General features: G+C 35.4%; 1 protein-coding gene across 2 annotated transcripts in view; it reads right to left on the reverse strand.

Annotated features, from left to right (window-relative positions):
• Positions 1-2,246: 2,246 nt before the first annotated feature.
• Positions 2,247-13,991, reverse strand: part of SLC26A3 (solute carrier family 26 member 3) — a 71,259-nt gene continuing 59,514 nt past the window's right edge. For both annotated transcript variants that reach the window (XM_079150021.1, XM_079150022.1), the window contains 8 exons: positions 13,449-13,518; positions 13,265-13,357; positions 11,715-11,810; positions 11,168-11,401; positions 9,638-9,692; positions 6,753-6,895; positions 6,562-6,627; positions 2,247-4,564 (listed from right to left, as the gene is read on the reverse strand). In XM_079150021.1, the coding sequence (XP_079006147.1) occupies positions 4,541-4,564; positions 6,562-6,627; positions 6,753-6,895; positions 9,638-9,692; positions 11,168-11,401; positions 11,715-11,810; positions 13,265-13,357; positions 13,449-13,518 (781 nt within the window). In that variant the 3' untranslated portion in view covers positions 2,247-4,540. The remainder of the gene's footprint in view (positions 4,565-6,561; positions 6,628-6,752; positions 6,896-9,637; positions 9,693-11,167; positions 11,402-11,714; positions 11,811-13,264; positions 13,358-13,448; positions 13,519-13,991) is intronic.

The following is a 13,991-nucleotide window of genomic DNA, read 5'->3' on the forward strand; positions in this document are numbered from 1 at the left end:
TGTTTTATTTCTTTGCTGCATGTTTGTTCAGATTATAATATAGTAGTTGGGGGAAGATCTGTTGTAGACCTTAAACTATCCATTTTGTTCAAAATTATGTAACTACTAATCACATATAACCAAAATATAAATAGATAAAAGATTTGAGCCTAAGTTAAAAACTCAACAATAGGTAGCTACTTATTGTATGAAATATATAGAACTACTTTAAAGCTTTGCTCTGAATGATATTCTGGGACAGTATCTTTCATCTTTTTGGAAAAGACCTTCACTGCTGTCTTTCATGAATTTTTGAAAGTAGTCTTATAAGTACATGGAAAAACTCAGAAATATCAAATATACTTCTCAGATCATCCATCAAATTAGTAGATTAATGTTAAATGAAATATGACAATCCTATTTGAACATTCTATTCTGATTGAAGGGAATTTACTTTTGCTCATTGGTTTGAGTAATTTGTTAAATTATGACCTAGAAACCAAGCAGAATTTACTTACGACAATAAATGCACACTCTAATGAAGCAGTGTTAGATAATACACTAAGTTTAAAGAGGAACGGGCACTATGCCAGATGAAATATTAGGTCGTGCTACTAATAGAAATTTACTTGCCTTTTCAAACACTTTGTTTTGACTCGTGCCCCTTGGGTTTTCCATCACTGAAAAATACTTTAAGGGAGACTGCTTAAAATAACACTCATGTTAAAGTGTAATTTCTTTATCTCTAAAACTTATGAATTTGTAGGCTTTACAGTATCAGAATTGAACAAACAGTAAGTCATGGGTTTGGTTCTCACATTGGATAGGACCATCTTTTAAAAAAAATTCATTCCAAAATATTTTCTGTGACCCAGGAATATCCCATTTCTACTGTAAGTAGTTGTAAGCCCAAACTTGTTTGAATTTAAGCCCAATTTCTGTTACTCTGCCTTTAAAATTGTTCTTTTGCCTTCCTTCAGATTGAAAATTTCTGTTCCCTTTTACTTTACTTCATTGTACAAAATTTTTTACTTTTTGGAAAATTTTAGTCACTTTCAGTTATACAAGTGTGAAATCCTGTGGGGAAACAAGCTAATATTACAAATAAAGGCAAAAATTACCTTCAGCCACTTTCCCAGTGAGGAGCTTCTGATAAGTCCTGTTAAAACTGACTTGTATGTCTAATTATTATCATTCTGACAATGAAATAGACATGCTCTTGTAAACATCTTAATCCATGCCAAATACATTATTTCATAACCTCTATTCAGTAATTATATACTGAGCTCTTATTGTGGAATATAAAGATTCATTAAAATATGCACTAGACAGTGCTAAGCAAGCACCCATTGTACCATTTTAAGACAGTGATTTATAAACATTAGATTGTATACCATGTTAGAAGTGTGGTAAAATCCTACGAAGAAAAGAAAAAGTAAGGGTAATTGAACTAGTGGTTTGTGATTTTAAATAAAACGGACTAGATAGAATTCATTGAAAAAGTGACATTTGATGAAGAATATTGAGTGAAAGTCAGGTAGATGATGTGAATCAGAGCTTTTGAAGCATAGGGCACAGTCTGTAATGGCCTGAAATGAGATTGCACCTGGCATGTTTGAGGAAGAACAAGGAGTCTGGGGTAGAATAAATGAGATGATACTAGGAGGAGGTCAAGGGCAGGGATTTTAAGCCAGTGGTAGAGCACTTTCTTAGCATGCACAAGTTCAATAGCTTATGTGTATTTGTGTGGAGGGGTCAGAGAATAATGGAATAGAGAGATCATTGGTCTTTTAGATTGTAATAGGCTTTGATCCTGCTCTAATAGATTTGAGAAGCCATTGTAGCCTGAAAGAAAGAGTGGAATAATCTGGCAGAGATCAGTCAGAAGGGTGTTTTAATAATTTACACAAGAGATGATGGTGGTAGCATTGTAGGCATTAAGAACTGGGTGACTTGTGGCAGGATATAAATGTACATAAATATACATAAAAACTAAACACCTATTATGTATTAATAATACATAATGTGTGTGTTTTTTTTTTTTTTTTTTTTTTTTTTTTTTTGTGGTGCTGGGGATTGACCAGGGCCTTGTGCTTATGAGGCAAGCACTCTACCAACTGAGCTATATCCCCAGCCCCCATAATGTGTTATTAATGTGGGTATGCAGTACTGAACAAAACAGGTACAGTACCTGCCCCAAGGGTTCACATTCTAACTTGTCTTGGAATTGTCCTTGATAGTTATCCTCTAAATTTTTCCTCAAGAGATTTTCTTGTATTTTTCATTATAGTGGCCAGGAATTTTTTTTTTTTTTTTTAACATTTAAAAATGTCTTGCCTTAAAATAGATTAGTTGTTAGACAGGTTTGAATTTTCTTTGGGAGGTAATGTTAACTAAAAAACCTGGGCTTTGGAGTTGTATTGTCTGAGCAGGTTTCTGCAACTGTATACCTTAGACTAGTTGCCGTATCCTTGTTGAGCCTTGTTTTACTTTTCTACAAAGTGAGCGTAATCATAGTGTCTACTTGTAAGGGCTGTTTTGAGAGTTAATTGATTGTATGTTTACATAGTCAATAGGATTTCCTGACAGACTTGTCAGTTGGAGTGGCCTGAAGAGTGGTGTTAATTCATGGAGGCAGAAAGTATGCTGGTAGAGCACAATAAGGGGAGCAGATCAGTTTCAAAATGGTGAAATCCAAGAGGAAGTACTAAAAAAGTGAATCAATAATCCCTCTTCTATTCTTGTTCATACAGTGTAGAGTCAGACTTTTGTTTAAAACATTTTATTTATATTACTAAGTGGCAAATTACTATGAAGAATATGTATCAAATGCTTAATTATCATAAAATGATGTTCAAGACAAACTGCTCAACCTTTCTTAATTTTAGTAATGTGTTTGTGTATCCCCAGGATTATCCTGTCTTCCCTTGTATTTTCTCCTTCCATCTTCCTCTAGTTTACATAATTTTATTTCTATCTTGCAACATGATCTCCTAACCTCATCCTAAATCAGGGATTAGATTTCTGTACAAGTAAATAAATTCCACTGTTTGCTAAGTAGAAGCTCAGGCCCACATGTTCCCACTACTGAAAGCACATCCACCTTGGAGACCTAGAAGAAAAGAAACTTCAGGGTGAGGATGTAAAGATTGAATGTATGGTGACGTGGGTGTGAGAACTGGAGCGCCTGTGCTGTTACCTGTGATCTTGGTTGGCAAGAATGTGGAGGGCACCAGGCCTGAGAAGACACTTGTAGCCTTTAGCCACAACGTATATAAAGCTTTTGTCCTCCACCCAAGTCAAATGACCACTAAAATAGATTCCTGTTTTCAATTTCTAGTTTATACCTTATATCAAGGAAAAACTCTTACTCTTGAGGTTTGTAGGGCATACATACATATGTGTATATATTTTTTCCCTAAAATTCACAAGGTGCATGAGACTGTATAAGGTGCTTATGATTCAAACTGTTTAAGAAATACTGTAAAGAGTGCGGATATTATAGTTTGATTTAAGGTCAGCTATGTAAATAACATTTATTATGCCTTTCTCTGTTTGGGCTTACATCCAGTAAACAAACCCACTCAGTATAAGACACTGTTAACAAAGGATAAAAGTATTTTGACAATAAATGTTGAGAGCGAAGTCTAAAACAATTGAGATGACTTTTCCCATTGACAACGAATTTGGAACAATGCCAGTGAGAAAGAAACATAGGTACTGAATCTCATTCTCCAGTGAAATTGAGCTCTGGAGATGTTATTCTGCCCTGTAAGTTACAATGACCAGCAGTGAAAAAAAGTCATTCCTTTTTCTACCATGTTTTCTTCCCATTGAGGCCAGGACAAATTGACTTTCCATCATGGTTTCTCTTTTTTCACCTTGCTTTGTGATTTTATAGCCCACATTAGCCTCTACATTTTTCATAGTAAGAAGGGGAAAATAAGGATTTGCCTCAAAAGTTAATGATATTTACACACAGGACATTAAAAGGATTGTGTCACTCTGGATAGTAGGTTAGATATTTTTAAAAGCTGGAGTAGTCTTAAAATCTGAGCAAAGAAATCTCATTATAGAGGTTTTGTTAAGATTCTCATGTAACAGTTCTCTCTTCAGACCACTATAAAAGGGACCCATGGCAAGCATGTATCAGAAAGCTTATAACAAATTTAATAAAATGACGCATTTGCTGTACAACTGAATTTTTTAAAATGGAGAGATATTAGCATGACCTGTATAAATTATGAGATTCAAAGCAGAGGTATAAATACACTGCAAAGCATAAAAGTTGTGACTGGAAATCTGACAATGCTACAAAAATACATATATACAAAATAATTTTCCTTTGATAAATCTACAAGGTATAAAATTAAGAGTATTTACATAATTTCATACTAGATATGTGAAAAATATACCATGCTAGAACAATCTCGTTCCAAAGTTTGAAACATAATTCTGTCAAATAAAAATATTTTTCATACAATGTATGAACTTATTGATAACTTTCTGGGTATAAAGTTCTTTATGTGACAGATGAGGGTCCTTCTGAATTATATTTTGATTAGAATTTTGTTTCAAGTGGTACCTGCAAGAAGAAAAAGTTCTTGTTTTAAAAAGATTTGTTAAATTTTGTGTCTTTCAATAATCATATTTTAGGAGCTAGAATTTTCCAGAGTCATCAACAAGTATTTTCGCCTTTAATTTTAGTGATCAGAATCCATTGATCCTGTACTACTTGATTAACATACATCCATGTTATATCATTTTTAGTATGTGTGTGCTTCAAAGACATACTTTTGCTTAATCAAAATAACAATACAATGTTTTGGTGCAATATATTTCTTCATATTTGTTTTAGGGACAACACAAACTCCAAGGAATCCTGTGTGCTGGCTAGCCACGTTCAGCTCTTACCTTCAGTCATTGCTGATAGTCTGTTCACAAATGCTGACTTCCTCTAAGCAAAGTCAGGAGTGGTGTTTATTTTATTTTACTTTATGTTTTTGGTGCTAGGGATTGAACCCAGGGGTGCTTTACCACTGAACCACTGAGCCACATTCCTTTTATTTTATTTTTTATTTTGAAACAGGGCCTCACTAAGTTGCTTGGCATCTCACTAATTTTCTGAGGTTGGCCTCAAACTTTCTGTATTCCTGCATAAGCCTCCTGAGACATTGGGATTACAGGCATGTGTCATTGTGCCCGACCAAAATATTTCTTTTTTTTAATATGGGAAGGCAAGGTGTAGCATGGTACCTTGTTTTAAAGTTTTAAACACTTTACACATTGTTTAAACACTGTTCTTAGGTTTTATCTCTAGGTACTTTTTATTGTACTCAGGCAAGTGCTGAGTTTGTATTTCTTGGTGGACTCCAGTGCTGGGAGGTAGCATAATGGTACTTAACCAGACTCTCCTCTCATCTTTGGTCTATCTAGCTTTCTGAGATGACCTTTTCATTTGACCTTTGCTATCACTCTTTGGTCCAGGTTATTTTATGTTAAATATTTCTTCTTTTCTAATCTACGTTCCTTTTTGCTGTTCTTAGACTTTTTCTCAATTAAGAGAAATACCACCAGTCACCTGTACTTAAAGACATTCATTGAATTTTTTAGACCTATAAATTAAATTTATTGAAATATTTTAACACATATGATGAAAATTAATAGCTTGAAATTTTATTATAAATTAACAAATAACTGAGCATATTAATGGGGTGATATGTAATTGTTTTATTCAGTTTTTGCATCCTGGTGTTGGACCCTCAATCCATTAGTCTTTCGTCAAAGAATAGAAGTAGTGTGCTGTGAACAGAGCTCAGGTCTTCTTGTCGTCAGATAGGTCCTAGTTTAAATTCTGTTGCTGTCACTTGGTGTGTGACCTTAAACAAATTAAAACTCCTCAGACCCGTTTCCCGGTTTCCTCACTTGTCATATTGATATCCTCTTTGTATATTGTCATAAGGGTTGAATTAATGAATGGGATCTGCCCACCACATACCTGGCTTGCAACAGAAACCCATTTTGATTTGACATTCTAGAATGAAATGGAACTATCCAGTTAAGTGATTAGTTGGTAACTCATCCTAGTAAGGAAGGAAAAGAATATAACTTTCATGTTAAGCTAGACATTGTGCTAGGGACATTCCATGCACCTGGATGTCAGAAAGTGTGTATTAGTTTCTCAACTGCATCATTAATTCATTTGTAAATGGCAATAGCAATACCTCTTCTGCCTCATGACTTATTACAAGACTAGCATAAGATTATGGCTGTTAAGTCGTTTGAAAAATAAAAAGATATGCTTGGTCAAACTGTATGAATAGAGATCTATCATCACTATTTTCAGTCCTGTTTTTTTTTTGTGTGTGTGTGTGTATGTGTGTGTTGTTGTTTGTTTTGCTTTTATTCGTTTGAGTTAATTTTCCTCAAAATTCCCTGAGATTGGTTGGTATTGCTTCAGTTTTCTAGGGATGAAGCACAGAGGCTCAAACAAGTACGGGACTTTCTGCAGTACGGTGGAAGAGGCCCTATTTATTTTTGCTGTGATGTCTGGATAAAGATAAATTTGTTGAAGACTCTTACCTGATATTCCCTATAACGCAATCCTCCATTTGTATTTATGGTAAAATCAAATTTCTTGTCTTTCTCCTAAGAAAAAGAGAATGAAAATGTGAATTAGGGACCAATTTTTTTAAAAATGTTAAAATATAAATGAAAAATTGAGAAATGCAGATGGCTGGTTATAAATGTGAATGTCATCAAAGAGCTGGTACCTGACTGAAATTAAGCTTTGAAGCACTATAATCCTTCTTCATCAAAATATGCAAAACAGCATCATGAATTGTTAAGAAAAATATTGAGTCCTTGACTTCATCATCAAAAAATTCACAACGAGCAAGCTTCTCAATGAAGTCATCTGAAGAGAAAAAAGAAACCGTAACACTTAGGAAGAAGTTATTGGCCACAGGTTTCCTCTAGAGGTTGATAATTTGAAATTCCATTTGCGAATGTGCATTTCACTGACATTATGGCTTGCAACAGTATAATACCTGTGTATCATCAGTGTGCTGTCTCCTGAATTAAAGGGTGCCTTTCTAATAAACATGCCTGTTTAATGCCCTAGTGTAAAAAGAAGGAAAAGATTCAAATGGGAAAAACTTTAGTAGTTCCTGGAAAATTAATCCACTTTTATTTAGGCAGGAACCTAGTAAATTAGTCTCCCTGTTCAATGACTAGAACATCAAGTATAGCTATTATTAAAAATTGGTATCCTTCCAAAATAGAAAACATGATAGATCTGTGATATGCTGTGGTTTTTTTAGTTGCCAAACCTATTGTTTACCAGTTACTTAATTGTAACCCATTTTCCCTTAGCTACTGGGTTTTATCAGAAAGCATCTTCCTTAGTTCTCATATTACCCCTGCCATCACCTTTGAGAAATCCCATTCTCGTAGGCACTAAATAGCATTTGTTTGCACAGATCATTCAACTAAATATGACCTCATGTCTACTATGTGCAAAGCTCTGACTGAGTAATAAAAAGGATCAAAAGACAAATTAGATCTGAATCTAACCTGGGGGAACAGAGAATATATATAATTGTACTGAAAGGAAAAAATGTTATAAAATCATTAGGGCAAGGAGCAGTCCAGTTTTTTTCTTTATTACAAGTTTTAAAAATAATTCCCAGCACATAATAGGTATTCATATTTTTGTTGTTCAAGAAGAGGGATACAGGACATGTACTATGCAAATCTGAGGTGGTAGGTAAAAATTTGTTCCTCTTGGTGGGTGACTTGGATAACGGAGCAGATGTCATTTTCTAGTATCTGATTTGGGAAAAGGTGGAGGAGGAGGAGGAGGAGGAGCAAAAGTATGGAGTGTGCTCACAGGCAGGTGACCGAGGGAGAGGGAGAGAGAGAGCGAGAGAGGATCGCAAAGAGGGTGATGTCGGTTTGACTGAGAAGGAATGCCAGGCAGCAGGAATAGACACTTTCAAAACGGTCTGGAATGATGGGGAAGAAATAAAATTGTTTAGTAAATTAAAAGTTTACTGGAATGAGAACATTTTTAATTTTAAACAACCCTCAAACTGAATAAAGCTGTAGACCTGGTATAGGAGGTGGGAGAGATTAAAGATGCTAATTTCTGTCCCCTGGAATCTCTGTGTATTAGTTGTCACCTCTCCTTAAAATACACTTTAGCTACTGTGAAGGTTGACTCCCATATTTCACTTCAGTCTCTTCTTGAAAGTATGGGCATCAATGATGGCTAGTCTAAAATAGCAACATGCCCATGGCTCTATATCCCTTAATCCTGCTCTGTTCTTCACAGCACTATCTTAAGTATTGCTTTGTTTATTATTTGACTTTCCCACGAGACTATAAGCTCCACAAGTGTGGGGACTTGTCATTCACAGCTGTTGCCACACCCAGAGCAAACAGTAATTGTATGGCATTTTCTAAACTAGGTAATTAGGTAAACAAGAACACTAACTGCCCTTGAAGAGATTATAGTCTAGTGCGGACACAAACACCGAATGCCAGAATTATGTGATGTGCATTCTACAGATGCAAACAGTCTGAAGTCCCAGTGTACTGCCTGGGGAAGGAAGAAGTTGTCACTGTTATTAGGGAAAATTATAGAAGGAATTTTCTGGTCAGAAAAAATGGGATAAGAGATCATTCTAGGAATGGACAAGTACACCAGTTAGAAAGGTCTTATAAGGATCTGGATTGAGGCTGTGGAAATTGGGAGGAAGAGACTGATTTAAGAGGAAATATTTCTAGGACCTGGTGGCTCTCTAACTGTAATGGGAAAGAGAGAGGGAGAAATTTAAGATGGTTCTGGGGTTTCTACTTTGGGCAACTGGGTGAGAAGTGATGTAGTAATTGACATAGGAAAGGAAAAGTGTGGAAGGAAGGGTCATTTATATAGTTAGTAATATGTGTGTCTGGGGTGCCTGGGGGACACCCCAGACAATTGAATACACGGATCTGCAGCTCAGAAGAAAGGTCATAAGGATGAAGTATATTGACTAGGAGTCCGTGGAAGTAGAACTACTGAGTTTAAGGTTGAAGCCTGGAAAGACAAACTGCTAAGGGATAGGATAGGTACCAGTGCCAAAAACAGAGGAGCTACTAGAGAGGTAGGAGGTGAATTAGAATACACTCAGAAGTCAAGGGAATGGATTTCAAAGACGAATGCCAATGAAAGGGTCAAATGCTCAAGTAATCTCCAGGAGGAGGAGGCCGAGGACACCATTAATCTTGTGGAGCGGGACATCACCATGACATTGGTAAGGACACTCTCATCAGCCAACGGAAGCCGAAATCAAGATGTTATAGAAGAGGAATGCAAGGGAGGGGAGGAAGAGACACACAAAACAAGACTTTTGAGCAAGTTACAGTGAAAAATAATATGTGTGCTCACTTACTGCTAAGAATTCAAACTGTAAAATTCATTTAATTATGTATTAACATAACTAAAACACAATTACCCTGTTTCCATAGGAATTTTATTGGCTCAACTGCGAATTAGGTTTCATTTATGACAACTGTATAAAATTCCTGTTCTTTGGAGAGGCTGACTAGATCAAGCATTGGCAGTGAGCCTGCAGTTACTCTCAGAGCATAAAATAAAAATAGAAGAACTTACCATCAGTTCCAACAATATACACATCTACATTGATCCTGATAAATTCTTGTAAAATCTGTTAGAAAGAAAGTACATCTTTTTTTCAGGGAACAGTTTCACTTGTCAGAAACATAAGGAAAACCATCATCATTATCTCCTATGGGCAATATATTACTTTTTGAACCTTTTACATTTTGAAAAGATAATAGCATAAGTAGATACTACATTTAAAAGAGTCTCGATGACGGAAAGAAATAAACCTAGAGGAAAGAGCCCTTCTCAATAAGAAGTTAAAAATGATCATTCTTGAGGAAAGTATTCTGAAAAAAATTTCATGCCTCAAACTCACAACATCAAGTATGATTTTGTTTTAGCCTAGTATCATTATTGGGGATGATTGGGACTAGAGCTTTCTGTGTGTGTAAAAGTAAAACAAAACACTTTGGCTCATGTGTCACTCATTGTTCCTGTCCAAGCTACTGAATATATCTAGCACCAAGGAATCTTTATCCACCGTATTAGTCTTTAGGCCAAAAATAAATACCAGTGGTTATAGAAGCAATATTATATAAGGTAAGAAACACAGCTTTTATGAACTGTTGATCAGGTTAGATGATCATGAATATTATCACCATCACCAATAAACATTTTTAGAATCTCTGGAGGCACTGAGCTAAGAGCTGGGGCTTTAAAACACCTGAGTCCCTGTCCTTTGTGCTAAGATGCTGGGATTAAAAAAAAAAAAAAAAAAAGCTAATAAAATGAAACCAAAAAATAAAAAGCAAGCAGTCTTGAGAATTATCTAGTGTTGAAAAAAAATTTAAGTTGGAAGAAAACTAAACTGATTCCATTTCCTAATTTTGTGTCCAGTTCACCCATATTTAATAGATCTTATCTTCATTCATGTTACTTGAATTATTCTGAAGGTTACTTGAAGATTTCTGTGAGAACCTAAGGAAAGTGTAAAATTTTCCTAAATTTTCTGTTTCTGCATTTTTGTTGCATATTCATTTATTTTAAAAAATGTTAATGAAATTATGGAAAGACTGCAATTCGAATGTTTTTGTCCTGTTTTTAAATCACATGTGACACTTGTGCTTTCATATATCTTTTTTAGATATAGTTTTAAATAGCCAAGTGAAATTTCATCAACTTACAATGAATGAGGAGTAAAAAAAAAGGATGCACTATTCCATTGTTTCCCTGACCTTTCCAGGATAATTTAGATACAATGACCACAGGATTTGAAAATGCCATCTTCAGTGACCAGTTAGACAAGAGTGTGAGCATAGTTGTCTGCCAGAAGGTTCAGCCTACTTTAGATTGGGGTTTGGTTGCCTTCAAAATTGTAAACAATTCCATGGGAAATGCACTTTTGAAGAGTTCACTGAACACGCCACCCCCTCCCCTTTAACCCTTCCATGGGATATTGTAAAATTAAATTTTACTTCTAATTAAGTGTGTATTCTCTCTAAAGGAGCATCCTTCCATAAATACAATTTTTGCTATTAGTTAATGATTGATTGTTTCCATTAAGAAAAAATAAATTACCGTTTTGAGACCCCTCATTGAAGAAACATCGAGAAAGGACACTGCTGAAAAATCGAGAATGAGGCTGTGGAGGCTGATTTTGGGGACCATAATGTTGAGAGGAAGATTAGCATTCCAGTCTATCTGGAAGGGCAGATCGGTGGTGTTGATGGGCTGATCTAATTCTTCTATCCGATTGTTGTCTAACTCTTCATCAGAATCTTTTAAACCATCAGCAGTGCATATAAATCCTTTCTGCAGGGGAGAATAACAAGCATGATAATTTTGACTGTGAAAAATGTGTATGTTGAGGATAATCAAGGAGTTTCTAAAGCGTAGATTCAAAGTTGGGTCAAGCAATGGGACTGTAGACACTTGTCTTTGGTACTTTTCCCAAGACAATAAAAGCTTGAGGAGACCCTCAAAGGTGCCAGTTTTAAAATGACAATGACACACGGAATACCTTGTTTATGTGGCATTTTGTTTAAAGGAATGGGACTAACACCTTGAATTGTATTTGAGTGAGCTGTTAGCTGTATAATACATGGAGTGTGGCCGGGCCACTTACCGGTGTCACTTGGAGCAAGCCTTTCTTCTGCAGTTTTCGAATTTTCTTCAAAGCTTTATTGCGTTTGCGTAGAATTCGAAGTGGACTGAAGCCAACCTGAAAAACCCATTGCTATGTCACAAGAGTATTGAATATTCTACTTATATAGCACAATTCTTATAACTAGCTGTGATGGGTTGAGGGCACAAAATAAGGACATTGTGGTAAGATCTAAACATGGTTTTTAAATAACATTCTGTCAGACCTGTGGTTTGCTTAGCCTGTATGCAGTTATCAACATTCAAAGTCCTCCCTACAGTCCAGGAGTTATCTACAAATGATACAGGAATGGATTTGAGCCTTATTGGGTCTTTTTGTATTGTGAGCCTACACTACTTTAGGGAATTTTATTTGAGGATAGATGATACCTAATGAGTAGTCTGCTTCTCTATATAATTTTTGTTCCTTTATAATTTATATGATTTCATTTTATAAATCCTACCCCATATCAATTTATTTTATGATTTTATTATTAGCTTTGGGGCTAAGCTTCATTTCCCTCTTTTCAACACAAATGTGTTCTTATTGCTATAACATTTAGTTCAAGAGTAGTAAGAAAGGAGGATCAAATTTTGTAATAAAAATCTTTGGCCAAAAGAATGTAGTTAGAGGGAAAGATACTAGATTAAGTGGAAAGGGCCATATAGAAAGCCATATATACAAAAGGATCCCACTTTTAAAAAATACTTGGATCTGGGCACAGTGGTACACATCTGTAACCCCAGTGGCTCAGAAAGCTGAGACAGGAGTTCCATGAGTTCAAAACCAGCCTCAGTTACTATGTGAGGCTCTAACCAACTTAGCAAGACCCTGTCACTAAATAGAGTATAAAAAGGGGCTGGGGATGTGACTCAGTGGTTAAGTGCCTCTGGGTTTAATCCCCTACTACCAAAAAACAAAAGCAAAACAACCCCCCCCCAAAAAAAAAAAAAAAAAAAAAACTTTGGGTAGAATAATATCTGATGCATACCAAATGATAATGAGGCTTAGGGCAACCCTATGCAAGGCACAGAGCAGACCAAACGGTCTATTTCTAGGGAGAGTACTGAACTTTTGTTTCCCAACTTTAAAGACTGTTCCTTTGTCACCTGTACCAACACCCAGTATTTACTGTGAAATATTCATTTACAACTGTTATCTCTTCCATGATACAAACATTAAATGCTCCTCTGTTGTCTCTGAAGTTGATGCCCAAAGAAAATATGTAGGATAATATCTATTAAAAACCAGTAACCTAAAACCTGTGGTAAGTCTTTTTTTTTAACTCTATACCAGAATTCAATAAAAGGATTCTATATTGGACCTATCTAAAGAGGCTTATTTCCCAACACATTAATGAATCTCTTATATGGCAGTTTCACCTGTTCTGGGACATGGAACAGAAAAAACACTGATACAACCCAGCCTCAGCATACATGAAGTCAATAACCTTCTTGTTAAAGAACAAACATTTCATTCCCAGAGAATCAATAGAAGTAAAAAAAAAGAAAAAGAACAACCCAAAACCTTACAGCATCAATAAGTTTCTGCTTAAAGAAACTGATGTTTGCAAAGTAGATTGGAGATGGACATCTGAAAATTTTCACTCCTTCCGGCTCATACATCTATAAGGCAGAGAAGTGATATTAGATGGTACCCAATAGAGTCATAATAATATTATTTAGCAAATCAAAGACAAAAAAGAATCTCTCTTACATCAGAATAGTCTTTTTTGTTCTTATAGATGTTGCTCCTTCCAATATTAGCCAGCGTACTACATTTTGGACTGTAGGGAAAAACAACAGCAAATAAATTATTCATGCTTATTTGTTAGACCCGTAGCTAACATTGTTTTTTTTTTTTTTTTTTTTTTTCCTCCTTATCATATCAACACAGGTTCACTTTTCAGTTTAAAAAAGACTAGGGAATCCTCATGCCATCAGAGACCCTAGATGGCAGACAACTTGCTTACTTATCTTTGTGTTATCCCACAGATCCTAAAATAGTGCCTCCTATCTGTCAATTTACAAAGCACTGCTGTAAGCTTTAGCCATGTTCATTCTAAATACCACAGCTTTTTAAGGGAGAAAAGGCAGTGATATGAATGAAGACATGGAAAAGTAAAATTACTTGCTTATTTGGCCATTTAGTTTGTCTCTGTATTTGATGGGTTCCCACAAAAGATTCTAATAAAAATGTAAATGAATAAAAAAGTGCAAAAGCAATATCAATGTATTTCAATAACCAGCATACTCCATC

This window comes from Sciurus vulgaris (assembly GCF_902686455.1).
Source record: "Sciurus vulgaris genome assembly, chromosome: 8".
NCBI lineage: Eukaryota > Metazoa > Chordata > Mammalia > Rodentia > Sciuridae > Sciurus > Sciurus vulgaris.